The 27,740-nt window shown below is 36.3% G+C and overlaps 1 protein-coding gene across 1 annotated transcript in view; it reads left to right on the top strand.

Annotated features, from left to right (window-relative positions):
• Positions 1-27,327, top strand: part of SPPL2A (signal peptide peptidase like 2A) — a 64,082-nt gene extending 36,755 nt beyond the window's left edge. Inside the window, exons 8-18 of the mRNA XM_036249468.1 lie at positions 2,107-2,258; positions 4,973-5,069; positions 5,521-5,622; positions 6,583-6,664; positions 7,889-7,963; positions 11,664-11,720; positions 11,914-11,967; positions 12,413-12,515; positions 15,835-15,915; positions 17,771-17,931; positions 27,075-27,327. Of these exons, the coding sequence (XP_036105361.1) occupies positions 2,107-2,258; positions 4,973-5,069; positions 5,521-5,622; positions 6,583-6,664; positions 7,889-7,963; positions 11,664-11,720; positions 11,914-11,967; positions 12,413-12,515; positions 15,835-15,915; positions 17,771-17,931; positions 27,075-27,149 (1,039 nt within the window). The 3' untranslated portion in view covers positions 27,150-27,327. The remainder of the gene's footprint in view (positions 1-2,106; positions 2,259-4,972; positions 5,070-5,520; positions 5,623-6,582; positions 6,665-7,888; positions 7,964-11,663; positions 11,721-11,913; positions 11,968-12,412; positions 12,516-15,834; positions 15,916-17,770; positions 17,932-27,074) is intronic.
• Positions 27,328-27,740: the final 413 nt, after the last annotated feature.

Here is a 27,740-nt window from a genome sequence, read left to right as displayed (position 1 = left end):
TGCATTTCTAACAAGCTTCCAAGTGATTTTGCTGGCCCGTGGACTACACTTTGAGTTGACAAGGCAGACTTCATACATGTACATGTTAGGACAGCCTCCTCCTCAAGAAAATCGGAGATGGGAGAGGAATACATATAAGCTTTTTTTTATTCACAAATCATCATGATAGGCAGAAACAAAGAATTTGTTGCCTTTAGTAGCCATGCTGAGAGAGGAGATATCCTTTACCTGTGAGATTGTAGATTTTAATATTGAGGTGGCTGAGTCTAAGAGTAAGATAAAGATAAAGACAAGTAAGTGTATGTGTGTTTGGGTTGGGGTGGATTTGACAATATAAAGAAAGAGAATATGAATCAGTGATAAAAAGGAAAATTTTCAATGAAAAGTAGATTATTAAGAACATAAGGATTATCATTTAGGACTGAAAGATAAGAGGAAAGAGAATAAGTCTTAGGGAAGGAAAATTTTGCCAGAACAGGCTCTCATAACCCACAGTTACTCTGCCAAATGCAAGGTGCACCTTATGCAAAAGGGAAAGATTCCTTGGTTCCATATGAAGACTCTTCAGTAGAGATTTGAAGTCTTACTATAGTCAGATCACTGGTCCTCCAGCTTCATAAACTCAAGATGGCATGGAAGAAAGCTTAGCTTCCTCTCATTGCGGGTGGCTCTTGAAGAATTGAAATATACCATTTTTTTAAAAAGATATATTGGTCTGGCCAGTGTGGCTCAGTGGTTGAGCGTCGACCCATGCACCAAGAGGTCACCAGTTCAATTCCCAGTCAGGGCACATGCCCTGGTTGTGGGCTCGATTCCAAGTGCAGGGAGGCATCCAGTCGATGTTCTTTCTCATCAGTGTTTCTATCTCTCTCACCTTCTTCCTTCCTCTCTCTAAAAAACCAATAAAGAAGAAAAAAATTAAAAATAAAAAGATAAATCGTAGTGTTTTAAGGTGATATAAATCTAATATGTCTTCCCTTCAAGAAATTGCCTCGTGCTTTCTATTACACTGAATTACAAATACATAAATCTTTCGTTATCATGGCTTGCATGTGTACTCTAATAAAAATATCTTTAAATGCATCTGTTTGTAATGATAGATACCATAGGTTGGCACATTTTTCCACTTGGGCATCACTTTTATTGAAACTTATTTTAATAACCCTGTAGCTCTGCAGTTTCAGGAAGGTGCTGGCATGTCTTTCCCCAAACTCTCTCTCTTCTCTCATCCCAGGTAGCCTTCCTAAAGTCACAGGTGCTTACTGGGGTGGCCATCTCAGTCAACAAGGTTCTAATAAGAAAGTGGCATGTTGGTAAATAAGCAGTTTGGCAAATGTGTAATTTGACAGAAAAAATCTTTTTTTTACCTAAAGTTTGTATCGAGCTGAGACCTGATGAGAAGGGTCAGGGAGTGCACACAGGAAATGGTTCAATAGACCAGAGTTGACAGGATTGGAGCTGGAAAAGGATGTTGTGGCTTCCAACTGTTTCACAAGGGACACTTGTGACTCTTTCCTCGTCCAGTTCAGTCTCTCCTTTGTATTAACTGTGTGACCTAGCAGGGATTGTTGAAGGAATTAGAAACAATATTTTGCTGTCTTAAATCACGGTAGGACAAAGCTAGGTCTTGAACTTCCTGTGAGTCCTTCATAACACATTGATGAGCATATAGTAAATACTGAATTGATGGACAGAAGAATGTAGTGTTTCCATTGAAAAGAAGCTCATTTTAGAAGTACTTTACTATGTGTAAATTGATAGTATTAAGTGTGTAAGAAGAATTGGTTATCATCTGAAAATTATTCTGTCAATATATCCACAAACATTAATTTATTAATATAATATATGCCATCTGTTTCAACAATTTTTGCCTCCAGGAAAAAAACACTGTTTTAAAAGTTAATGGTTAAAAACATTATTTTTGGAGGGTATAATTATACAGAATTTTTGCTTTCTGGATTAAATATTTCTTTTTGGTGTTCGGGTTTTGTTTTTAAGTGTGTTACTTTATAATCAATAACAAATTTAAGTTGGTGTTAAAGATAGATTTTAAAAATGGTTGTACTTGGAAGAGATTTGCTGAAGTTCCTGTGTATGTTTATTCAGGGAAAACATGAAGGCAATGACAAACACCGAAGACAGAGAAATGAGGAGAAAGAAGGAAGAATATTTAACTTTTAGTCCCCTAACAGTTGTAATATTTGTGGTTGTCTGCTGTGTTATGATGGTCTTACTTTATTTCTTCTACAAATGGCTGGGTAAGAAGTCATGTTTTATATTTGCCATTTTTAGTGTACAATCTTTTCACTTACTTTGCCAGATTTATCTTTTCCTTTAAGGCATTCTACCTGGAAAACTTAAGTGAATAATTTAAAAAGTGATATTAACTTTTTTTAAATGGTTAAAAGTGTTAGGTCCCCATTACTTTGGGATTAAAAAAATATATTCAGATTAAAATATATACTGTCTTGAGATAAGAACCCTTCTTTGTGGATGACTTGAAAGGATTGCTATGGTCCCTACATTTCCCTCCCTGAAGATAAAGCATGAAATCCTAGTATCTAAAGAACAAGCTAAGCATTTCTTGGTTGCTGTCTTTGGTTACATGAAATAGAAGGTTATTCAGATTACTGATTTATTGCCTTTGCTCACCCCCAAAGTGTAGTTTATTCTTTTTTCAGTTTGCAAATCAAGATGTTGTATTACTTGAATTTTGTTTTACTTCTATAAATTATTAGGATCATACTACATCTAAAGACACACAGGTACTTGCCTGTGGTCTACAGTGTAACTGATACTTTTATCTTTAAGTAGGTGTGGTAGGAACATAATGGCTTGTCCATACCCTGGACAATTTTCTCAATTGTTTGATTGGATAGAAATTTGCCATCCCTGGCCAGTATACAGCACAAAGAGGAGGTGGTAAGACCAGGGAAAAGGGGAGTGTGCCTGATGAGAACTAACAAAAACCCTTTGTGAAAACCACCAAAGGCTACAATACTTACTTGGAGAACATTAGAATAATTTCCTGGACTAGAAAATTGAGGCCTCAAGGTTAGTTTCAGCTTACTCAATTTCTCCTGTCCTGTGGCAGCAATGAAAAACTATGACCTATGACGTATATTTCCAATTAGAAAATAATCATCCTTTGACTAACACTCATATTTCAATCTGTTGGGAGAGTGAGTTCTAGGGTGTTATTTGTATTGTGTTGTCATTGACTAGCTGATTTTCCTATTTTAATAGCCTTCAAATATTTGTGTCCGAGCCCTAGTCAATATATTAGTGGTCTTTGATAGAAAAAGAGATTTCTGTGCCCTATCCTAAAGAATGTTTTGTGCCCTGGCCAGTTTCCTCAGTGGTTAGAGCCTCGGCCCGCAGACCAGAGTCCCGGGTTCCGTTCCCGCTAAGGGCACGTACCTCGGTTTCAGTTTGTCGCTAGCCCCAGATGGGGTTGTGTGGGTGGCAGCCAGTCAATGTGTCTCTCTCACATCGATGTTTCTCTCTCTCTTTCTTCCTCCTTCTCTCTCTCCTGCTCTATCTGAAGATGAATGCAAAAATGTCCTCGGGTGAGGATTAAAAAAAAATTTTTTTTTTAATTTTTGGTGGATATTTCCTTAAACTGATTGCTTTGTAAGATTTGATTTACCTCTAAACGGTTTCTTATGGCTAAATACGCTGCCTTTTCTTAAAGTATTAAATAATGGGACTGTACTAAATTGCTAGGATTCCCCTTACCATTTTGATTGTCATGCTCAAGGAAGTAACTAAAGACAGTTACATTAACCAAATGCTTTTTCATGCCCAATCATTTTCTTAGCTGTAGTATGACACTGAATGAGACACCTGAAATCTGTTAGGGCCTCAACAGCCTGGTTTCCACCAGTGTTGTAAAACTTGGGTTGGAGACCTTTGGTGGATGACTGCCAAACTTAACTTGGCAATCTCTGAATGTCTTACTATTTGTATTACCATGTATAACCAATACTTAAAATAACAATAACAGTTACATAATATTATGTGCCAGATACTGTTCTAAGCATTTTATATATATTAACTTATCTAAGTCCTCACAATAACCCTGCATGGGTATCATTACATTTTACATTTTAAAGACTGATGCTCAAGGGACTAAGAAAGGAATTTGTCCAAGATCACCCATTAGAAAGTGGCTATTCCTGATTTACTGTCTCTAGATTACTTTCTCTTTTTCACCTGCAGAACAGTTATAGTTTTCTGCAATTTAATGGAATTTGAAATATTCAGGTAAAATTTGTATTTCCATTGTGAAATTCTAATAGAGTTCAGAAAACAAATTATTATTTTATTTTAGAATACAATAATCCCCCACATTTTAACAACAAAGAGATAAAATGTTTTTGATTTTAAAGAATTCTCAAATAAGTATAGGTACTATAGAAAAACACTGGTCAATTTTAACTGCCTTAAATATTGTATCATAACAAAGAGGTTTGTTTAAATGGATTTGGTTTTACCATAGGTAATTTATAAATAAATTCTACTTTAGGAAATTATAGGTAGCATGGCTAATGTCTACAGTATCAGTTCTCATCTCCAAGCTGCATTTAAAAAATGTTTATAATGATTTATTAATTATTCCATTTCTAACATTAAAATTAAATATTCACAAATGTCTGCAACTCACTTTATAGAAATCTTTAACAAACATGTCAGTTTGAATAATTGAATGATAGTGTAGTGTCGAGCCAGCTTCAGCCCCTTAAGCAATCCTACCAGTGTATAATGGAACTAAAACAACACAGAAATACTCTTAAAATTCAAGATCTAAATATTTTTGTTAGTAACCAATTCAGATTATAATATGGTCAGTGCATTACAAGTATCATGATCCAATGAGAAGGCTAAATAATTAATATGGATGTGTAAACTTTCTTGTTACATTTTTTTTCTGTTCTCATATAATTTAGTGTCTTATTTTGTTTTTTCCTAGTTTATGTTATGATAGCAATTTTCTGCATAGCATCAGCAATGAGTCTGTACAACTGTCTTGCTGCACTAATTCATAAGATACCATATGGACAATGCACGTATGTATCTCTTATAAGGACTCCTGTAATGTTGGTTTTTGTAATTTGAAACAATACAAGAAAAAGTAGGAGTCTTCTTTTAAACCTGTGCAGTTCAGTATGCATGTGGCTATTTAAATTTAAATTAATTAAAATTAAATAAGGTGAAAAACTCAGGTCCTCGGTTTCATTAGCCACATTTCAAGTGCTAAACTGCCACAGGTAGCTGGTGGCTACTGGATTGACAGCACCGATGTGGAACCTGTGCATCATCACTGAAGGTTCTACGGAACTGATAAGCATTTTATTATTTTATTTTATTATGTTTTACCTAAAATCAAGACTTTTACATTGGTATTTCAATAGCTTTCTTGCGACTGTGGTTAACATTGGTTATTTCTATTAAGTGAACATTTTGGTTCATCTGCAAGATAAACTAACCTATTTCCATTTGTTGTTTTTTTTTTTTTAGGATTGTGTGTCGTGGCAAAAGCATTGAAGTGAGACTTATTTTTCTTGCTGGACTGTGCATGGCAGTAGCTGCTGTTTGGGCCGTGTTTAGAAATGAAGATAGGTATAAATACTTGGTTTATTTGCTTTTAGATTACAGATGAATTATTTTATGTCTTGCCCTGATAATTATTCATTATTATTGTGGAAGTGTTTTGCTTTTATCCCAGAACACTATAGTCTTGAAAAAGGTTACTTGTTAAATAAGCACATCTTGTGTTAATGGATTTGAGGTCATATGATTCATGATTTAAACATTTAAGCTGAAATAGACTTATTTACATATATAGAGTACAATGTTGCTATAAAGAATGAAGATCTATATGAATTGATATGCAGTGATTTCCAGAATATATTTTAAGTGAAAAAAGCAACGTGCAAAAGAATAAGTATGCTAGAGTAGGCTACCTTTCATTTACTAAAGAAGGGGAGATAAGAAAATATACAGACATTCATCCATTTGTTGGAAGGATAACCAGAAGAAATATATATTTAAGTTTATTTAATAATTTAATAAAATTATTAAAGCCCAAAGCATTTAATGGCCTAAAATTTTGGGAGCAAAGTTCATACACTTTTAGGCAGCTTCAAATATGATAAATCAATTGGTAGTTAATGCATATCAATTTCTGATAGAGTATATTGTATAGCTCTTGTTCTCTTTATGTTCCAGCTATCTAGAAATATATTAACACCAATATCTTTTGTTATAAGCTACCTTTCTGGAAGGAGACATATATAAATTCAGAGATTAAAGATAAATATGTATTTGTCTGATATACATTCTTCTGAGGTAGCCTTTCAATTTTTTCTTAGTATAATAGTATTCATTATTCTTCTGGGACAGTAAATTACCAAATATGGAGAATAGGAGAGGTATTTTATTGTTGCCATAATTGCTGCTTAATTATTGAAGAGTCAAATCATAGCAATTGAACAGTTTTACTTTAGTGATCTATTCTTTTGAAAAGTTCCATCTGAAAATAACTGGATAAAACAATAGAGTAACTTCTTTTGATTTTAGGTGGGCTTGGATTTTACAGGATGTCTTGGGGATTGCTTTCTGTCTGAATTTAATTAAAACACTGAAGTTACCCAACTTCAAGGTAAGGTATACTACTCTGTTGGCTAAAATAATAATTTCTTTTTTATGTTTTTATTATTATTATTATTATTACTGATTTTAGAGACAGAGGGAGGGAGAGAGAATGAGAGAGAAATTGATGTGAGAGATACATTGATTGGTTGCCTGTATGCGCCTGGACCAGGGACTAAACCTGCAACCTAGGTACATGCCCTGACCAGGAATCAAACCCACAACCTTTTGATGCATGGGACTTTATGGAGGTATAATTTACATATAATAAAAGGCACCCATTTTAAGTGTGACTTTCATATGTTTTACAAATATATAACACTGTAATCATCTCAGTCAAGTTAAACATTTCTCATCTCTTCTAAAGCTCTATCATGCCCTTTTTCAGTCAATCCTAAACCCCAGCTCCAGATAACCACTGATTTGCTAGCTAAAGTATATATATATATATATATATATTTTTTTTTTATAAAGGTGTTTTTTTTCCTTTATTGATTTTAGAGAGAGAAGAAATGAGAGGGAGAGATAGAAACATCGATGAGAGAGAACATCAACTGGCCGCCTTCTGCATGCCCCCCCACTGGGGATCGGGCCCACAATGTAGGCATGTGTCTTGACTGGGAATTGAACTGGCGACCTCTTGGTGCATGGGTCAATGCTAACCACTGAGCCACACCAGCCGGACCGTATTTTAATCATTTATATAATATGCCTAATTCATAAAATTCTTAAAAGATTAAATATCAGGGAAGAACATTTCTTTGTTTCGTGATTCTTTTTTGTAAAAAGGAGGGGATAGTCCTAGCCGGTTTGGCTCGGTGGTTAGAATGTTGGCACACAGACCAATGAGTCTCAGGTTCGATTCTGGTCAAGGGCACACACCTTGATTTCGGTTCATCCCCGGTCCTGGTCAGGGTTGTGTGGGAGGCAACCAGTCGATGTGGCTCTCTCACATCGATGTTTTCTTTCACTCCTTCCCTCCCACAATATCTGATGATAAATTGAAAAATATCCTCGGATGGGGATTAAAACACATAAAATAAAATAAAAAGTGGGATAAAGAACATAAACGTTTTAATGGGATTTATAGAATAAAACTACAAATAGTAATAACTATTAATGCCTCTTTGAAAAATAGTGTTCAAATATATGTTCACATGTTTATTTATAACTTGAAAAATAATCTCAATTTAGATATGGGAAGTTTGACCTTTAAATTTGTTTCTTTCAACAGTCATGTGTGATACTTCTAGGCCTTCTCCTCCTCTATGATGTGTTTTTTGTTTTCATAACACCATTCATCACAAAGGTATGAAATTTTTGAAATCCATGAGAAACATGCTAAAGGATGAGTCTTAAGCCTGTCTTAGATGATTGGTTTTGCACCTGTTTACCCCTGAGTGATTCTAACTCTCTTAAGAAAATTGTCATTGAAATTGGCCTTTTTTAATAGAGGATATGTTCAAAACTTTAAGCCATTCTGCTAAGTAAAAAATGTCTCCTGACTGATATGAACCTGAGAATGTCCATAAATTTGCTTCCTACCCTTTTTACAGTAACCTTTCTTACTATTGTGAAATAATAAATGTTTGCTATAGATAATATAGACAGCAAAAATAATGAAAATGTGTCATTGCTACTTTCATTTCTGTAGTTTTCGTCTTAGAGTGAAACAGTACCACCCTGGAAGGCTGCAGACCCACAGTGTAGCTCTGTAACCTTGTAACCCTGGCCGGTCCCTTAGCTCCTTGTGCTTTAGTTTCCTGATCCATCGTGTGAAGGTGTATCACTAGCATTTTATCCGACCTCTTCCATCAGTAAAAGTCCTTTGGTTGCAACTAACAGAACCCAGCCTACCTTTTCTGTACCAAAAAGGTTCCATCTGTCCAGGCTGTGTGGAGGCCAGGGTGGGGCTGGCCTCAGGAGGAACTAGATGCAGGGCCTCATCTGCTCCCTTTCTGCTTCTGTCCATCTGTTCCTTGTCTCAGACTGGCTGTCTCCATGAGGTTAGCATCATGGCAGCTGGCAGCTCCTAGGTCCTCTGTTTGCAGTTCTGCCACTAGCTCCTCAGTAAAATGAAGGTGCTGTTCCCAGCATAAGAGAGGTGTTGGGTGAGTGTGGTCAGCTTTCACTATTTGCCCAATTTTCCTTCTTTGCCCCTATTCCTATCTCATGACTATATTTTTAATTATTGCTTAATTCTCCCTCTTTCCCTAGTCTGTTTTGAGTCTTGCTTTGTAACTTTCTATCATCTCTTTATCCTTTGTCACTCTCACGTATTTACTATTTGATATTATAATCACTGGTTTTCTCCCATTAGTTCTGTATCCATTCTTTAGCCCCTGCCATCTGTGAACTCATTTAAAAACTGTGCACTTCCCAGTAGGTACTTGTTAAAATGGTGTAAGACAAGCATATGCCCCATTGGGGAGCTAAAGTTACCGCAAATCACAGCTCCTTCCCATGCCTTGGTGATGAGCCATTTGACTCATTGACTTCATTTGCAGTAGCACCCTGCAAAAGCTTAGAACTTGTATTACGGATTATAACAAAACTTGTTAACTTATTAAAGCATTTCTAAAAGTTTTATCTAAAGTTATTCTAACTTGTAGCAATATATTTGGTTCAATAAAATGTTTCTGTAAGTCACCCCATCAGAGATCCCATAGTGAAAGTAAAGCATTCTCTCTTCAAAGCCATTGTCATAAGTCAACATATCATCATAGCACATGACATATATATTTAACAGTGGCTATAGCTATAAACTATAACTAAATTCTTATTTTAAAATAATTTTTCTTTCTGTTTTAACAGTAGTATCACTTTTTTAAAATATGTTTTTATTGATTTTTTTTAGAGAGAGAGGAAGGGAGAGAGAGATAGAAACATCCATATGAGAGAGATGCATGAATCGGTTGCCTCCTGCACGCCCCCCTACTGGGGATCAAGCCCGCAACCCAGGCATGTGCCCTGACTGGGAATCCAACGGGGAGGACCTCTCAGTCCATGGGACAATGTTCAGTCCACTGAGCCACACTGGCTGGCCACTAGTATCATTCTTTAAATGGCATATGTGTCTGCCAGCAAACCATTACCAATCCCTACACATAAAAGGTTTTAGAATTTTAAAGGTATGGCGTAACAATAAAGATGTCTTTGAGCCCTCTTTCTTCCTTCTGTGCTTAGGGAATTTTTCATCCTTTTTTTTCCATCTTAGTTCCAACCGACTAGGAATGTGATTTCTCGAAGAGTGGTCAGGTGGAAAGATTGAAGTGCTCTTTGCTCTGTTCACTCTTACAGATGAACTTTAATACCGCCTTCTCAGTCCAGTTTGTTTTTATTGAGGCTACAGACCTTTTTTAGTAGGTAACTCAAAATGCAAATTAGATATGTAATTTCTTTTCTTTTTTTTTTTTTAATTTTTTTTCTTTATTGATTTTAGGGAGAGAGGAAGGGAGAGGGAGAGAGAGAGAAACACTGATGAGAAAGAACATCAACTGGCCACCGCCTCCTGCATGCCCCCTGACTGGGGATTTGGCCCACAACCTGGGCATGTGCCCTGACCGGGAATTGAACCAGTGACCTCTTGGTGCATGGGTCAATGCTCAACCACTGAGCCACACCAGCCAGACTCAGATATGTAATTTCTCATTTTTGTGGTTCTCACTGAAAATTTCAAGAATTAAATATAGGACATTCTAAACATGTTCTTTACCCTGGTATTAGTAAACTTTTAATGAGTTGGCAGGACTGGTGGCCATAAGTACAGGCAATAAGAGCCTGTCTTCATTTTTATTTCATCCTCTGTGGTTTTTGGTATAGTATTTTACAAATGGTAGTTACTCAAATATTTTTGAATGTATGAGAGGTTATCAGTGATGGTCTTCAGTTAAATGTTTTAAATAACAGAAAACAAACCAAACTCTATCTGAAAATTGAATCACATGATGGAAGTTTGCTGTAAAGAACTGTATTCACTATTAGTTTATTTTTCTAAATTTCTGTAACTTAACCCTTCAGTAATCTAAAGTGTAACACGAGGAAAAGATTTCTGTATTTCTGTATCTAGGGATTGTATCCTTCCTTCTGCTTAGCTCAGGTATCAGTGAAGTCCTCTTAAAAACACTCCAGTGATTTCTTCTATGTACCCCTCCCACATGTAAAATATTATAGTTAGTAAGTCCAGCTTTCCTAAAATTCAGCATTTATTTATCTTTCTACTACCTATTAGGGGGATATATTTATCATAATGTGAAGTTTGCTACCTCAAAATGTTTCCCCTCTCCACAACAGACTTGGCTGTCAGGAAAGAACTTTTTAATGAACTCCTCACAGAGCCCACATAAAAGGCCTGACCCAGACACAAGAGAGGAAATTTGGCTAAAGTTAATGTTTTGATTGGAACATAAAATTAGGAAAGGCTGACATTGGACAGGAGTTAGACTAGAGAAGCTTCTCAAGTTCTTTAGGGCTGGGTCTCTTTGAGTTTGGCTTCATTATTTTGTTATTGTGAGTAGCCAGAGGTCAGATGTATAGTTATTCAAATAAAGTTACCAATATTTATTATAAATCTAAATATAAAGAATTTAGTATTTCTTGTGTCCCTATTAATCGTTATTGCTAAAAGTGACTAAGGACACATAGTGTATGATATAACTAAAAGCACAAAAATTAAAGTCCACTAGAAATGCTAGATAATAGTTGTCAAAAAAAAACAACAACAGTGCTCAAAGCTTCACTTGAATAAGCTGTATGTAGTTTATCTGTCAGTTTCTGAAAATTGTTGAGTTCTGATAAAGTAGAGCAGTGTGCTAGGTGGATTTTGTTTTAGATGACTCCAATTTTTGCTGTCTACAGAGACGGTTTCAGGAAAAAAGCAGTCTAGGGCACATTTTTAAATCAATTTATAGTAAGCCATAAGCCACGGGGCCAAATCATTCTTGAATACAGGCAGATTGTTCTCTTCAAATGATTGGACAATTTCTTTTCATCTTCCTTCTCAATTTTAGAACGGCGAGAGTATCATGGTTGAACTTGCAGCTGGACCTTTTGGAAATAATGAAAAGGTAGCGATGGCAATTAAGCAGAAATGGCTGCCAGTGTATGTATGTGTGTCCAGTTAATAATTGCCTTCCTGTGTAATTAATTGGCTATGTAGTGCATGTTAAGGTATTGTAAAACTTTATTTCTCACAAAATATAGCCCTTTTCTTAGTTATTCTAAATTATTAAATACCTGTTGACTTGGGTTTCATCCTAGAATGATGGAAACTTGGTGGAAGCCACTGCTCAGCCCTCAGCTCCCCATGAGAAAGTAAGGACTGTATTTCAGATATGTTCATTGGACTTTAAATTACACCCTCTGAGACAAGACTCTTCTTTGGGGGAAAAAAATCCAGATTGCAAAAAAGAAAAGAAAAGAAAAGAAAAATCTGTTTCAAGGCCTGAGTCCTATTTTTACTAAAAAGGGAAAAAAAGTTAGATGTGGGGATACTGGAATTAATACTACCTGTGTTAACCCTACATGTGTTTTGTTTTTCCAAAACTACATATCTAGTTCTTTCAAGCTTCCTATATGTTCAGAGTATATATGTGTCTAGTTTATGTTCTCTGATTTTCAAGTTCTTCTAAATGTCAATTTTAAAGTGTTAAACAATTATTCTAATATTAATCTGTCCCTTTCTAAAAGATATGGGCAAAGATTCCTAAGAGGTTTATTGGTGACCTTTTTTTTTTTTTTTTTTTTTTGATAATTACAGTTACCAGTAGTCATCAAAGTACCAAAGTTGGCCTATTTCTCAGTAATGAGTGTATGCCTCATGCCAGTTTCCATATTGGGTTTTGGAGACATTATTGTACCAGGTAAACAATTGTTTATAACAGTTTCAGTAAAAATACATTGATTGTTTAAATTTGTCAAATGTATAATATCTGTTAAAAGTTACCGGCTCCGGCCCTGGCCAGTTTGGCTCAGCGGTTAGAGCGTCAGCCTGTGGTCCAGAGAGACCTGGGTTCGGTTCCCGCTAAGGGCACGTACTTCGGTTGCAGTTTGTCCCCGGCCCTGGTTGGTCGTGCGGGTGGCAGCCACTCGATGTGTCCCTTCACGTCGATGTTTCTCTCTCTCTCCCTTCCTCTCTCTCCCTCCCACTCTATCTGTACAAAAAAGAAAAAATATCCTCGGGTGAGGATAAAAAAAAAAAAAAAAAGTTACCGGCTCCGTATTAAGTATTTCTTGGCTTTCACTAGAGCTGGAATCAGTGACAAAGAAAGAAAACCTTTTGAGTGGTAGAACACAAAGCCCAGTTGATAACAACCAAAGTATATCTTCTATGGCTCAAAAGGTGTCTTAGAGGAAGCAAATAGGATCAGTTTGACCTTCTTCCTTAAGAAAGTACAATATATATCACAACCCTCTTTAAAAGTTGGATTTAAACCCTGGCCAGTATGGCTCAGCGGTTAGAGCGTCAGCCTGCGGACCAGAGAGTCCTGGGTTCGGTTCCCACTAAGGGCACGTATCTCTGTTGCAGTGTGTCCCCGGCACCGGTTGGGGTTGTGTAGGTTGCAACCACTTGATGTGTCTCTCTCACATTGATATTTCTCTCTCTCTCCCTTCCTTTCTCCTTCCCACTCTACCTGAAGATAAATACAAAAATGTCCTCTGGTGAGGATTTAAAAAAAAAAAGGTTGAATTTAATAATACCAAATGTATTACAGTTTCTGTTACTTCTATTTTAAAATGGTAGTAATATGTTAGGAAAAGTGATTTAGAGGGGAACATAGTAGACACTGCCCTATAGCACACTGCACTACAACAAAATACAACGTATGGTGGAGTTGATCAGCTTCTCCTAATGTGTCTTCTCTGGCAGTTAATTGCAGTTCTGCATTACTTTTCCTCACTGGGCTACCTGTAGAATAAACTTCATCATAGGCCATTAATAATATTGTTTAGGAGTAATTAATATTTCTCAGTCAGCTGGCACTTTGTCTTTCCTCACTGTTCTTACCATCCCCCTGGGTATTAAACCTGCTCGTAGATGGATAAAGGGTACGGGCTCTTCGGAAAAACACCCCTTTCATTTACATAGTAAAGCCAGATAGAGAGAAAATTTAACAGTGTAGCCTTATGAGTCGTGTGGCAAAATCAAATGTAACAACGGTCTTAGTTCAGTGAGTCTTCATTCACGTAACTGATAAAGTAGGGAGAGCATTTCATTGAGTAATGGTAAAGTTTCTTGAATACCTTTGAACTTATCCACACCGGGTTCACACCAAATGCTATATAAAATCTTGCATATGGTGCTTAGCATTGAATCGGGGGCAGGGGTAACATATAAACATTACATTCTTGAAGTAAATGTCAGAGGTCTCAAAATATATTTCTCCAAAGAGCAAAGTTTTTGATAATACATGACTTAATTCTAGAAACTAAATTCTAATTTGAGGAGAGGGAGTAACATTTTTTTTAAACACATGGAAATGTGATTAAACATTTAATGTTGTAAAAATAACAAGGAACTCATTTGATTATGTAGGGACTAAAACTACCAGTAAAAATAGTAAGTTAATGAATTCAAACAACCAATAAAAATAGTAAAATTATTTTATGATATTTAAATAGTTAAGTGTCATTCTTACTATTTCATACAGTGTTTAATTAGTAAATATAATCTGAAACTTCTTTGGAGAGGGTCAACAAATTTCTTAAAAAGAAATAGGTAATAAAATAGGTTATTTTTGTACATTTGCATATTTACAAATGAGAGCTTATATTTAATTTTTATTTGAACTTTTTGTATTAAAACTCCAAATCATTTTATTCTACTACAAAGAGAGACTTTGATAACAATTTGAAATTACCTTCCTTGATTCTCTTTTTTAAAATTTTTTTTTAATTGATTTTAGAGGGAGAGGGAGGGTGAGAGAGATAGAAACATCGATGAGAGAGAACATCGATTGGCCACCTCCTGCATGCCCCCCACCTGGGATTAGGCCCACAACCTGGGCATGTGCCCTAACCAGGAATCAAACCGGGACCTCTTGGTGCATGGGTTGATGCTCAACCACTGAGCCACACCGGCTGGGTTCTTGATGCTCTTTTCATAGGATATTTTTTTAAGTGCTACATTTAAAATTTTTTTCTTAACACTATATATCAAATGGACCTAACAGACATATACAGAACATTACAACCAATAACAGCCGAACACATACTTCTCAACATATATATGGGACATTTTCTAGGATAGAGATTAGACTACACAACAAATCTTACCAAATTTAAGAAGAATGAAGTCATGCCAAGAATATTTTCTGACCATAATGGTATGAAACTAGAAATCAATAAAAGGGGGGGAAAATGGAATATTTGTAAATGCATGGAAACTAAACAGCACACTCCTAAACAACCAATGGATCAAAGGGAATTTAAAAAGTATCTTGAGACAAATGAAAAGAGAACCACAGCATTCTCTTTATGGGATGCAGTAAAAGCAGTTCTAAGAGGGAAATTTTTAGTGATAAACACTTACATCAAGAAAATAGAAATATCACAGATTAATGACCTAACTTTACACATAAAGAAACTAGAAAAAGAAGAGCAAACTAAGCCCAAAATTAGAAAGGCAGGAGATAATAAAGATTAGAACAAATAAATCAAATAGAGGACATGAAAACAGTAGAAATGATTAACAAAACTAAGAGTTGGTTCTTTAAAACAATAAAATTAACAAACCTTAGGGGAGTGAGAACAGGGAGGAGGGGGTCAGTGGGGGGAAAGGGGGGGGACATCTGTAATACTTTCAACAGTAAAGATAAAAACAAAAAAAAACCTTTAGCTAAACCAAGAAAAAAGAGAAACAGAGCTCAAATCAACACAACTATAAATGAAAGAGGAGATATTATAACTAATACTACAGAAATATGAAAAGTTTTCACCATGACATGGAATAATAAGCAGCTAGTAAAAATCATGTTGTTAAAGACCGTTTAATGGCTTGGGAAAATGTTTAAAATATGGCATTAAGTAAAAAAATTAGTGTATAAAATTTTCCCCCAGAATTTGAGGTTCTTTAATGTTCTCACAATGCAAAAAATTAAGGTTAAATACAGTACAATGTGTGCTGTTGCCATAGTTCGTTGCTGTGGTTTTAAGAAAATAACGAGTGTTTTTTCTTTTAAGGCCTGTTGATTGCGTACTGTAGAAGATTTGATGAGCAGACTGGTTCTTCTTCTTCTATATACTATGTCTCCTCCACAATTGGTAAATTTTTTGTTTTTTCTTGTTATTATGTTGAATTGTATTATCTGTAGGAAAAGATAGAGATCTAAAAATAAGGAGTTCTGAATTCTAATTCTTCACCAGTAACTAAAAAGACCAGTTTTTTTCCAGCATAATGGAATAATTATATTTTATTACCTATATCATAAGGCTTTTGAGGTATAATAAGGAAATTATATGTGAAAGAAAAACATTAGGTTTTATGTATAAAATGCTTATTAGAACACCTGGCATACAAGTAGTCAATAAATTATATAATGCTAGATTTTTTTTTTTTTTTACTTTTTTTGTTTTATCCTCACTCGACATTTTTTGCATTTATCTTTAGACAGAGCAGGAGGGAGAGAGGGAGGAGAGAGAAAGAGAGAAACATTGATGTGAGAGAGACACATCAACTGGTTGCCACCCACACAACCCTAACCTGGGCCAGGGACAAACTCAACCGAGGTATGTGCCCTTAGTGGGAACTGAACCTGGGACTCTCTGGTCCATAGGCCAATGCTCTAACCGCTCAAACCAGCCAGGGCTATAATGCTAGATTTAAAAAAAAATACTATATGGTCTGGCCAGTGTGGTACAGTGATCGAGTGTCATTCCATGCACCGAGAGGTCACCAGTTCGATTTCTGGTAGAGGTACATGCCCAGGTTGTGGGCCTGACCCCCAGTGGGGGGCATACAGGAAGCAGCCAGTCGATGTTCTCTCTCATCAGTGTTTCTGTCTATCTCTCTCTCTCTCACTTCCTCTCTCTCACAAATCAAAGGAAAAAAAGTACTATATGGATAACTATGTATTTATACAAATGAATTTATGGCACAATAACATCTCACCTAGGACAGCAGAAGTAGTTGTTACTTACCCTCTGTTTCTATTGAGAACAGACAAGAACAGGAAGAAAGCCAAAAATACCACTTCTGAACATATCAAATAGATATCTCAAAGTCCATTCAAACTTCTTGTAGGTAAATGGTCTGCACCAGAGCCTTTAAATACTATTCTAGCAAGGTTTTCAATTCCACAATTGAATTAAATCTAGTAAAAGTGTAGGTTAGCATTAGAGAAGAATGTTGCTAGAAATAGGTACCCTGACAACTACAAAGAATAGCTAGGTGAATGAAGAGATGAAAAAAAGAAAAAAGAGTGATCTGAGGGGCCATTAAGTTTGTGCTGTCTAAGGGCTGTGTTAAGTGTGTACTCTCTGAGTCTAGCACCAGTTAGTGTGATACTATAAAAGAACACTTGGTGAAAAGGCAAATAATAGGGACTGTGTCAGTTCTGCTGTGTCACTTTGAACAGCTCACTGAACTTCCCTGGTCCTCCACTGCCTCATCTACAAAATGAGGAGGTAGACTAAATTATCTGTAAGGGCCCTTCCAGCTCCAATATTCTCAGCTCCCACGTTCACAATGAGACCCTGAGTCATTAAGAAAAGATGTAATGATGTTCGGTATGCTTGTGTTGAACAGGCCAGGAAATATATGATCACTGTTAGGAAGATTTTTTTCAAAGCAACCATTAGTACCTACAGGTACAAATTTCAGTTATCTAAAATGTGAGACAACTCAAAGTCCTTAATGGTGATAGATACATGAGACTTGCTTTATCTATGGTTGATGATTAGGATAATTACAATTGAAATACTAAGCAGTTTCCAAATTGTTCAAAAGCTCTGTAGAATGTCTTTTCTAATTGATGTCTGGGAAAATAATGAAATTATGAAAAGAAGTCATAAGGTGAAATCATCCTCAAATACGTGAAAACCAGTACCCCAACTAGGGAGTTAAAATCCACCTTTGGAAGCATTCAGAAATGACTGGCATTTTGTATTCTTTTTGCAGCCTACGCTGTTGGCATGATACTTACATTTGTTGTTCTGGTGCTGATGAAAAAGGGGCAACCTGCTCTTCTCTATTTAGTACCTTGCACACTTATTACTGCCTCAGTTGTTGCTTGGAGACGTAAAGAAATGAAAAAGTTCTGGAAAGGTAACAGCTATCAGGTATGTGCTTATTTTTCAGCACCAAGTTATCTTATGAAATAATTCACTGACTAACTTTGGAACTGCCTATATAAATCGAAGCTTTTATGTGCCAAAAATTTATCTTGGATCTCTCAGGATGTCCTTTAAGTTTTTTCCACCACTGACCCCTTCCTGTCCACCTGCTGCATCATCAGTTCTCATCACCAATGCAATCTGATGCCCATATCCTGGTGACTCAAGAGAAAACTACCAAAAAGGAGTGGGAGGGCATCAGGGGAAAGCAAAACACGTTTCAACATGAGTTTTCAAAATCCACACAAAAGTGGACTTCGTGGAATATGTTTAACTACTGAGTTTTGAGACTAAGGTTTTGTAGATAAAAAGTATATCCTTGCCCTGGCCAGTGTGGCTCAGCTGGTTGGAGTGTCCCATATACCAAAAGGTTATAGGTTCAATCCCCAGGGCACGTATAGAAGGCAACTGATCAATGTTTTGATTACATCAGTGTTTCTCTCTCTCTCTCCCATCACCACTTCCTCTCTCTCTCTAAAACTCAATTTAAAAAACCATATTCTTGGATGAGGATTAAAAAAAACAAATGTAACCGGGCTGGTGTGGCTCAGTGGTTGATCATTGACCCATGCAATAAAAGCTCCCCAATTTGATTCCTGCTCAGGACATGCCCGGATGGTGGACCTGATCCCCAGTGGGAGGCATGCAGGAGGTGGCCAGTTGATGTTCTCTCTTATCAATGTTTCTATCTCCCTCTCTCTTCCTCATTAAAATCAATGAAGAAAAAAAATTATTTAAAAACAACAGATGTATACCTTCTTCAACATCTAAATGGGCCTAAATAAATTAAATAGGGCACTCATTTCAGATTTAAGTGGATTAAGATTCATCTTTCTGTAAAATTTCAGGACACAAAAAAATCTTAATACCAGACTCCATTATGTTTGAGTTGTTTCTTCATTCAAGTTAAACTCTTTTCTTCTTTTTCCGAATGTTCTTGGAATTTCAGTAAAGTTTGTTTGCACTGGGATTAAAGAGAAACCCTAGCCTTTGAGGTCAGGGTCATGGCATTGATCCCTTCATGAGGCAGTCAGCTCTGCTTTGCCCTGTCACAACAAACTGCCCTCCTCCCTCCTCCCTCCACCCTCATGCATGCGTGTCAGTGGTCACGTGAACAAAACAGCGATACTTTGGGTGGATGACGCAATTCTGTTTGTAGATAAACAGTTCAAAGTTCATATCCATCTTGTGGTTGGTCTGTAGTATCATCTTTTTTTCAACAAGAGGTAATTAACACATTATATTAGACTACTATATTTGGGAAAAGCACTGGTCTAGAATTATTTTGAATAAATCTTGTAATTTCTCTGAGATTTGGATAAAATAACAATACCTGCCCTGACTACCGCACAATGCCATTGTTTCAACATGTATCTATATACATAGAATTTATACAGGTAGGTTTAGGATGACTATACTGTTGAGTAAGCGTAGGGGAGCTGTAGGAAATGAAAACTGGGGAAGGGAGCAAGGGTAAGAACCTCTAGGGTCTTACAAGCCTGTTAAAGAGTTTTGATTCTATGCTAAGAACATTGGGGACCATTTAAGGGTTTTAAAAAATTTAGAAAATGTATCAAAGAAGGGAGCAAAACTTGAGGCAGCTATTGCAATAAGAAGCAATAGTAGCCATAATCACGAATGTAGCGTGATTGAGAGAGGTGAACAAAGTCAAGGGAAAGTGAGAGGCATGATTAATGGGATGTGGTAATAGATTCAATGAAGGGGAAGGGGGAGGAAGTGGAGTCCAAGGTTTCTGGCTTAGGCAACTGAGTGGGTAGATGGTGATACCACTCACTGAGATAAAGAAGGGCAACAAGTTTGAAGAGGAAGATGATCAATTCAGTGTTGGACAAGTTAAATATTGACTATGGATTCAGTTTTGAACATTTCAAAGTTCCTATAAGACCACCAGGAAGAGAGAAATACTAGGCAATTGAATAAATGTCCCCTGATGTGCAGGAGACAAACCAAGGTAGAGATAGAAATTTGGGAGTGTCATCGACACATGCAGTGAGCGAGTGAGAACATGGAGGGAGAAGAAAAGACTCAGGAAGAATTGTGAGCAAGAGGTTTCCACTGTTAGGGTACCTGTCTGATTCACTGATTATGACATAAGCATAAGGAAGATGAAAAACACAGGGAATTTTTGTTTAGGGTTAACATTAAATCTGAGGTTAGAATTTAAATTTGGGGGCTGTTAGTGAAAGCATGTGGTATTTTACAAAAATAAATATATTTCTCGTTATTTTCATCACCAGCATTTTATTTTTATTTATAAAATTTTCCTTTCCCTTTAATACAGGTAGGGCAAAAATAGGTTTACAGTTGTTAGTATGTGAAACACAGTTTATTCTTGTATTATTATTTATTAATTATTGTATTAGTACTCATGTGAACAACTGTAAACTTACTTTTGCCCCACCCTGTACAGATTTTGAAATATTTTATTATACAAATACATGCTTATTACAGAAAATTTTGAAAATGTAGAAAAACACAAGAAAATTAAATCCATCAGTAATCCCACCACCTACAGATAGCCACTCTTAAGATGTGAGTTTCTGCCCTGGCCAGTTTGGCTCAGCGGTTAGAGCGTCGGCCTGCGGTCCAGAGAGACCCGGGTTCGGTTCCCGCTAAGGGCACGTGCTTCGGTTGCAGTTTGTCCCCGGCCCTGGTTGGTCGTGCGGGTGGCAGCCACTCGATGTGTCCCTTCACGTCGATGTTTCTCTCTCTCTCTCTCTCCCTTCCTCTCTTTCCCTCCCACTCTATCTGTACAAAAAAAAATGGAAAAAAATATCCTCGGGTGAGGATAAAAAAAAAGATGTGAGTTTCCATTTATGCCTTCCTAGATAAATGGATAGGTGAGTAGATGATACTATACTCTAAGTAGTTCTCTATCTTATTTCTCCACTATATGTTAGTTATTTCATTTTAAATTTCTTGTAAAAATCATTTAAATAGCTATGTAGTATTCTCTCATATGCATGTACCACACGTTATTTTACCATTTCCTTTGGCCCAGTAATTTCTCTTCAGCAGGTTGTCCAGAAAATAAAAATTGGGGCAAAAATGATGTGAAAAGATGTTCACTAGAGTACTTCTGGTCATCTTTGTTCTGTTGTAATGACTTATAGGTTAATGTTATTGGCAGTTAATGAACTAACATTTTTACATAGACCCTCACTCTGCTTTTACTTTGATTATTTTCGTTTTATGTTTTAATTACAACGTAATGCATGTTCACCTTTTTAAAATTCCACATAATTTATTTATTAAAAAAATTTTGTTTTTAATTTTAGAGAGCGGAAGAGGGAGAGAGAGAAACGTCGATGTGAGAGAGAAATATCAAACATCGATGGTTTGCTTCCCGCACGCACGTACCCTGACTGGAGACTGAACCCGCAACCTAGGCATGTGCCCTGACCAGGAATCAAACCGGCAACCTTTTGGTGCACTGGACGACGCTTAATCAACTGAGCAACACTAGCCAGAGTGATGTTCACATATTTTAAACAAGCAATACAAAAATGTCTGAAGTAAACATAGAAGGCCCTTTTCTAACTCCTCTGTCCCCACACCTACCCTTAAGGGGCAGCTACTGTGAACAGTTTATGTGGAGCTTTCAGATCTTTTTATGCCAACTCATACCATAAATACAGCAGTTGAATGTTTCGAGATGTGTACATAGATGTAATAACATTGTGTCCCTTTGGAAATAGCCTACAGCTTATTTTTTTCTCAGGGTTATGATAGCACCTTTCCTCTTTTCTCTCACATGTTTATTGAGGAGAAAGGGGATGATAGTAGGTAAGGAAGGAATTCAAGCAACGGATGCATTCATATTCCCTTTGAACAAATGCTCTGCCCTGGGCCATCTGAGTTTCATTCTTAAAAATTAGGGTCTTGAAAAAAATTATGATTCTGCTTCACAGCAGCTATACAGGGAAACACTGCAGCTGGACACAAAGCAGCAGTAAATGGCCTGGAAGGGCAGGCTCCAGGGCCTGACCACATGACCTAGTAGCTAAATAAGACAATTAATTGTAGGAAAATTCATTTAAAAGTGTCTGAAAAGATAGAACAACTTTGGTTATACACTTCTCACGTTTATAGTGTGACGTCATATGTCATAATTTTATTAGATAAAGACATAATTTTATTAGATAAAGACAACGTAGTAATAGAAAATGTGGAGTCTGCTGCCGGACTGACTACGTTGTAACAATTTTGTTAATTATTAGCCATGTGTCCTTAGACAAGTTACTTAGGCTCTTAGTGTCTGTTTCCTCTGATGTAAAATGGGATAATAATCATCCTACTTAAGAGGATGGTTGTTATATATGCAAAATGCTTAGATAGTGCCTGGGACAGCATAAATGTATTTGTTATTATTATTTGTAAGAATTTTTGTTTTGGTATATTTGTTGGTTTGACTGTTATTTTTCAGTTCAGTTACTAGATTTACATTTTCCTGGTTTGGGTATTAAAACTTTGGGTCTTTGTTAAATCTGGTTCCTTTAACTTATTTGTAAAAGGATTTGATAATCATCACAACCTCAGAGGAAAAAATCTGTTAAATACTGTTATTTTCCTATTTTGCACTAGATTTTTAAATATAAAGAATGAATATTTGCTGAAATTTTAATCAAACTGTTTGCAGAATTTATAAACTGCCAAGAGAGTCTATTTTTCTAGAAAAGTATCATTTTTTTGAAACTTATAGAATGGAATGCCTTCATAAAATTATTCCCTGGTTAAGGTTTCTGAAAAAAGAAAATCTCTTACTGCTTTTGTCTAACCTTTAAAGTCAAAATTAATTTAGCTTGAATGTTGTCATTTGTGGTATAGTATAGGCTATATATAGACACTATATTATAGGCTTTGGCATCAGTTCTGGCAAATTACTCAATCTCTTAAAACTGTCTCCTTGTCCATAAAATGAAGTTAGATCTATAGGCAGGTAGGAGAATGTGTAATCCATGATGAGTTAGCCCAAGACTTGGTGAGGCAGCTGGATGTTAAAATCAGGTAAGGCTAGGCAGACACTGGGAAAGTAGAACAGGGAACCTCAACAAGCCTGGTAAAACAGAGAGGAGACTAGATATGGACCTATTATAGGATAGGCCTGAGGATCAGCCCTGAAGACCATACTCAGGCAGTTACTGACTCATCTCTTAAGCTAACAGTGTCATAATACTTTCTTTTCTCTCCCTCTACTGTCATTATCTTTACAGCATTGCCAGTCTGTTTCCAGAATATCCCTTATGTAATTCCCAACTCAAAATCTCCCTTCTCCAAGCAGATATCTAAGAGTTCTCCAATTAAAATTAAGTTCACCTTTCCCCAGATTTTTTTAGACTTTGTACTTTAAATACTTATTAACATCTTGCCTTGTAGTGTAGATATTTATGTATACCCCCTTATTAATTTATTAGCCCCTAGGTGTTAGGAGCCCCAGTGCTGACAACAATGTTTTATACACTATAAATTCTCAGTATATTGTAATTCTCTGTGCGAAACAGCTATAGTGTTTAGTCTTGAGTCCACTGACCTTTAGTCACTTCTGTGTGCATGTACAAGCGTCCTGGTTGTATTTCAGCAGCCCTCATAAAACTACCAAAATTGTTATAAGGTATTGTAATAGTGAGGCACTTTTAAAACATTAAACTAGGCTTACTTGTCTACAATCTTTATATATAGTCATCTTTTGCGAGTGCCAAAAGTTTTTGCTACTGTTTTGAAAAAAATCAAATATAAAATAAAATCAGAATCAAAGGTGATGGCTTTTTTTTTTTTTTTTTTTATAACTGTTCATCATTTGGTTCATTCTAATATCTGATAGTAGAGTGGAGTATAAGTGGTAAAAAGCAGGACTTTCCCCTGGAGACTTCCAAATGTCATAGGATCCCCTAGAGCCGCTATATGTTGTTTTCAACGGGCAAATTATACCTCATTTGTTGCTGAAACTTGAGAGACTTCATAGAAATACTTTACTATTTTACTTGGTGTCTTTCAGCCCTTTCCATGAATTTCTCTGATTAAAAGAAGTAACGTTTCTATAGGATACCACCAAAATAATACTAATTTGGAAATCTTAATTGTATATACTTCTCTATAGGTCAGAGTTATTTATTTATTGCTAATATTTTCTACGAACATTTTTTTCTAGAATGCTTCAGGAATACAGTATTTCGTTCCATTTAATTTTACTCAAAGTCTTAGTTCTTATTAGTGTAAATTAAGGTGTATTTCTCTAGAGAGAAAAATCAGAAGTGGCATAATTACTCTGACACATAAAACAATTAAAATAAATCATCATTTTAGGAGATTTTTTGTTTGTTTATTTCTAATCCTAAATCTTCGGAGTTAGATTTGTGTAACCAACTCCAATGGGTGGGAAGTAAGTTTTCAGTCTGTTGATATTCATAAACAATGGGTTTGTCTCTGTTAAATGTCACTAGTGCTTCTAATTATTTTTAGAAGTCACAAGCTGTGACTGACAAGTGAGAATAGAGATACTTAGAACAACTCCACTTTAGTATCAACAGCTCTCTGGTTACCCTACTTTAATGAGTGTTTTATTAGACTGTTTCTGGAGACTGGTTCAATTATAAATAAGCAGTACTATCAGTGAATGATATGTTTCTATATTGTTTTTATTGAAAATAAAGAAAAGTAAATGCAGAGTAGAGATGTTTATTTCTGAATAAGTTGATTTTTGAAAGTGTTTTTTTTTTTTAGAACATATATATATTTAGGGATTAGATTAAAGTGCCAATTAGAAAGAAGCAGCGTAACTCAGGGTATGTAGGCTATTATTTCACCAGGTCACAGTTGCCAGAGTAAACAGGTCTTGGAGAAGAAAGTGGGTTTCCCCACCATCCATCTGCTGAGCCCGCTTCAGTTCTCTCTCCCCCCACAGCTCCAGCCTCTTACACCCAGAGCTTCTAAATTTTTAGAAGAAAGAGGGGCTAAAAAGATCTTACATACTTCCCCTTTCCCTCCTTCATTTATTTTTTAGTTTTACATTTTTATTTTATTTTTTTCTTTATTGTTGAAAGTATTACAGCTGTCCCTCCTTTTTTCCCTCCATTGACCTCCCTCCTCCCTGTTCCCACCCCCTCCTGCTTTCCCCAAACTATTGTCTGTGCCGCTCCCCCTTCCCTCTGAGGTTTGTCAGTCTGTTCCCTATTTCCATGTCTCTGGATCTATTTTGATTGACAGCTTATTTTGTTCATGATATTCCATAAATGAGATCATGTTCCCTCTTCATTTAAATTGTGACTAAAATCAACTGTTCAACAACTTTATCATATGTTTCATGTAGTGAAACGGTTAATAAATATGCTACCTGCCTTGATTTGTCTCCACCCCACCCCCCGCCCTCGAAGTGGTGCAAACATGTAACTACCTTCATCTAGGGGATCTGTTTGGCAGATAGAGGACCTCAAAACTGATTGTTTGGAGACTTGAGATGGCCCCCAGAGTATCGGCAGGTTTGGGTGGTATAAACTGTCTCCATTACGTGAGATAGTTGTCAGCTGAAATCCTCAGTTCCAGTTTATTCTTGTCTGGCAAGTCCTGAGACCCCATTTGGAAATTATTCCTCTCTCTGCCTCCTCTTCCAAAAAATACTAAAGCTTTAGAATCAGTTTACAAAAATAGGAACATTTATCTTGATGGTCGTTTCTTCTAATTCTTGATAAAAGAGAAGGCAAAAAGTATATCACAATACTGAAGTTGAATTATTTATCTAAAAATCTTTGACAATATTCACAAAGACATTAAGAAATTTTTTTTATTTTTAAGTAATTTTATCTGAAGAACAGTAAAAACACTAAAAACATTTAAGCACTTTTTTCAAAGATAGAAAGATTTTTTTATGGGAACATAGGCAGAGCTGAAGTGATCATTTGAGAAAAGTTGAACTGGTAATTCCCTCTAAAATTAGTCTGCAGCAAATGTATTATTGATTTTATTTTCAGATATTATTTGACCTTTAAGTACCTTCAAGTTATTTGTTTTTAGTAGAGATTTTGTCATGCACTGTTTCTAAAATTTCACATACCATTTTTTAATTACCTTAAGGTCAATCCAAAGTGTCATCCAGGTGACATGGTCCCCAGAGCAGCAGGTAGTCTCACAGTGTGCGTGTGGCCACTTTAAGTTTTGCCGTTTTTAGGAGTGGACACTGCCTGGAATAGTGTCCTGGAATAGCATCAGGAGTATCTTCCTTCTGTGCTGGAGCTCCCGCTGCCATGAAAGGCAGTCTTCACGTAGGGGAGTGGAAAGAATGGAGGATCCAAAGAAAGCATTTATCCGATTGGCCATGAGTCCAATGATTAGGCTTTTGAAAGGTTTAGTGTCACTTTGACCATGTGCATAGGAGGATGTTGAACCAGAACATTGTTCCACAGAGCACTCTGAGCCATTTTTAAAAATTGGGAATCCAGCCCTGGCCAGTTTGGCTCAGCATTAGAGCGTTGGCCGGCAGACCAGAGAGTCCCAGGTTTGGTTTCCGCTAAGGGCATGTACCTCAGTTGCAGTTTGTCCCCAGCCCCGGGTGGGGTTGTGTGGGTGGCAACCAGTCATTGTGTCTCTCTCACATCGATGTATCTCTCTCTCTCTCCTTCCCTCTCTCCCTCCCGTTCTATCTGAAGATAAATGCAAAAATGTCCTAGGGTGAGGATAAAAAATAAATAAATAAAAATTGGGAATCCATCCTGCTGGTATGAGTGTGGCTCAGTTGGTTGGAGTGCTGTTCTTGCCCTGGCTGGTTTGGCTCAGCAGTAGAGCATCAGCCCTGGACCACTGAGTGCTGGGTTCCATTCCCGCCAAGGGCATGTATCTCGATTGTGGTTTGTCACCGGCCCTGATCAGGGTCGTGCAGGAGGCAACCAGTTAAGGTGTCCCTCTTGCGTCAATGTTTCTCTCTCCCTTTCTCTCCCTCTCTCTCTATCTGAAGATAAATTAAAAAATATCCTCGGGTGAGGATTAAAAAAAGGAGGGAGGGAATCCTTTTGCTAAATAAGTGAATATTGAGGGCAAGTTAAAAATTTACATTTTCTCACATCTTTATTTATGCCTAGATGATGGACCAGCCAGACTATGCAACAAATGAAGAAAACCCTGTGATTGCTGGTGAACAGATTGTCCAACAGTAATATTATGTGAACCTGCCATAATATGTCAATTGATTTTCTGCAAATAGAGTTTGACTTTTTAACTTGACTTTTGAATTGACAATCTGAAAGAATCTTCAATGATACGCTTGCAAGTATACATTTTTAAGATCTGGTACTGACAATTACATCATAAGTAATTAAAGACATTTGCATTTAACTATGTTCAAGTTGTGCCTTCACATTAAATAAAAGGATGTGGTCTGTATAACTTTTAAAATGTATTATATACAGTATATTTTTCTAAAAAAGGTCTTGATCCACCCCTGTATTTTTCTTACTGAAATCTATTTCTTTTCAACTTTAATGATAGATAAAAATATTTCTGCCCAAGTGAGTTTCTGAACAGACTTTACTGAAAATAATTATGTAAATTTTATGCTCTATAGAAATAATTATTTAAGACCCTGCAAGAAGGCAGTTCAACAGTGAAATTTGGAACTTTTATCATTGCAAAGGTTAGAAAACTATAATTTGGTATATATAAGTGCATATTTTTATAGCATAAGTTTAAAAAAAATTCCATTTCTTTTTTAAACTTGAGAACCTAAATTGCTTCAAATTGCTATGTAT

The sequence above is a fragment of the Molossus molossus genome, unplaced genomic scaffold, assembly GCF_014108415.1.
Source record: "Molossus molossus isolate mMolMol1 unplaced genomic scaffold, mMolMol1.p scaffold_m16_p_1, whole genome shotgun sequence".
In the NCBI taxonomy this organism is placed as follows: domain Eukaryota; kingdom Metazoa; phylum Chordata; class Mammalia; order Chiroptera; family Molossidae; genus Molossus; species Molossus molossus.
The sequence above is the reverse complement of the archived record's forward strand: the minus strand, read 5'-3'. Positions and strand labels throughout refer to the sequence as shown.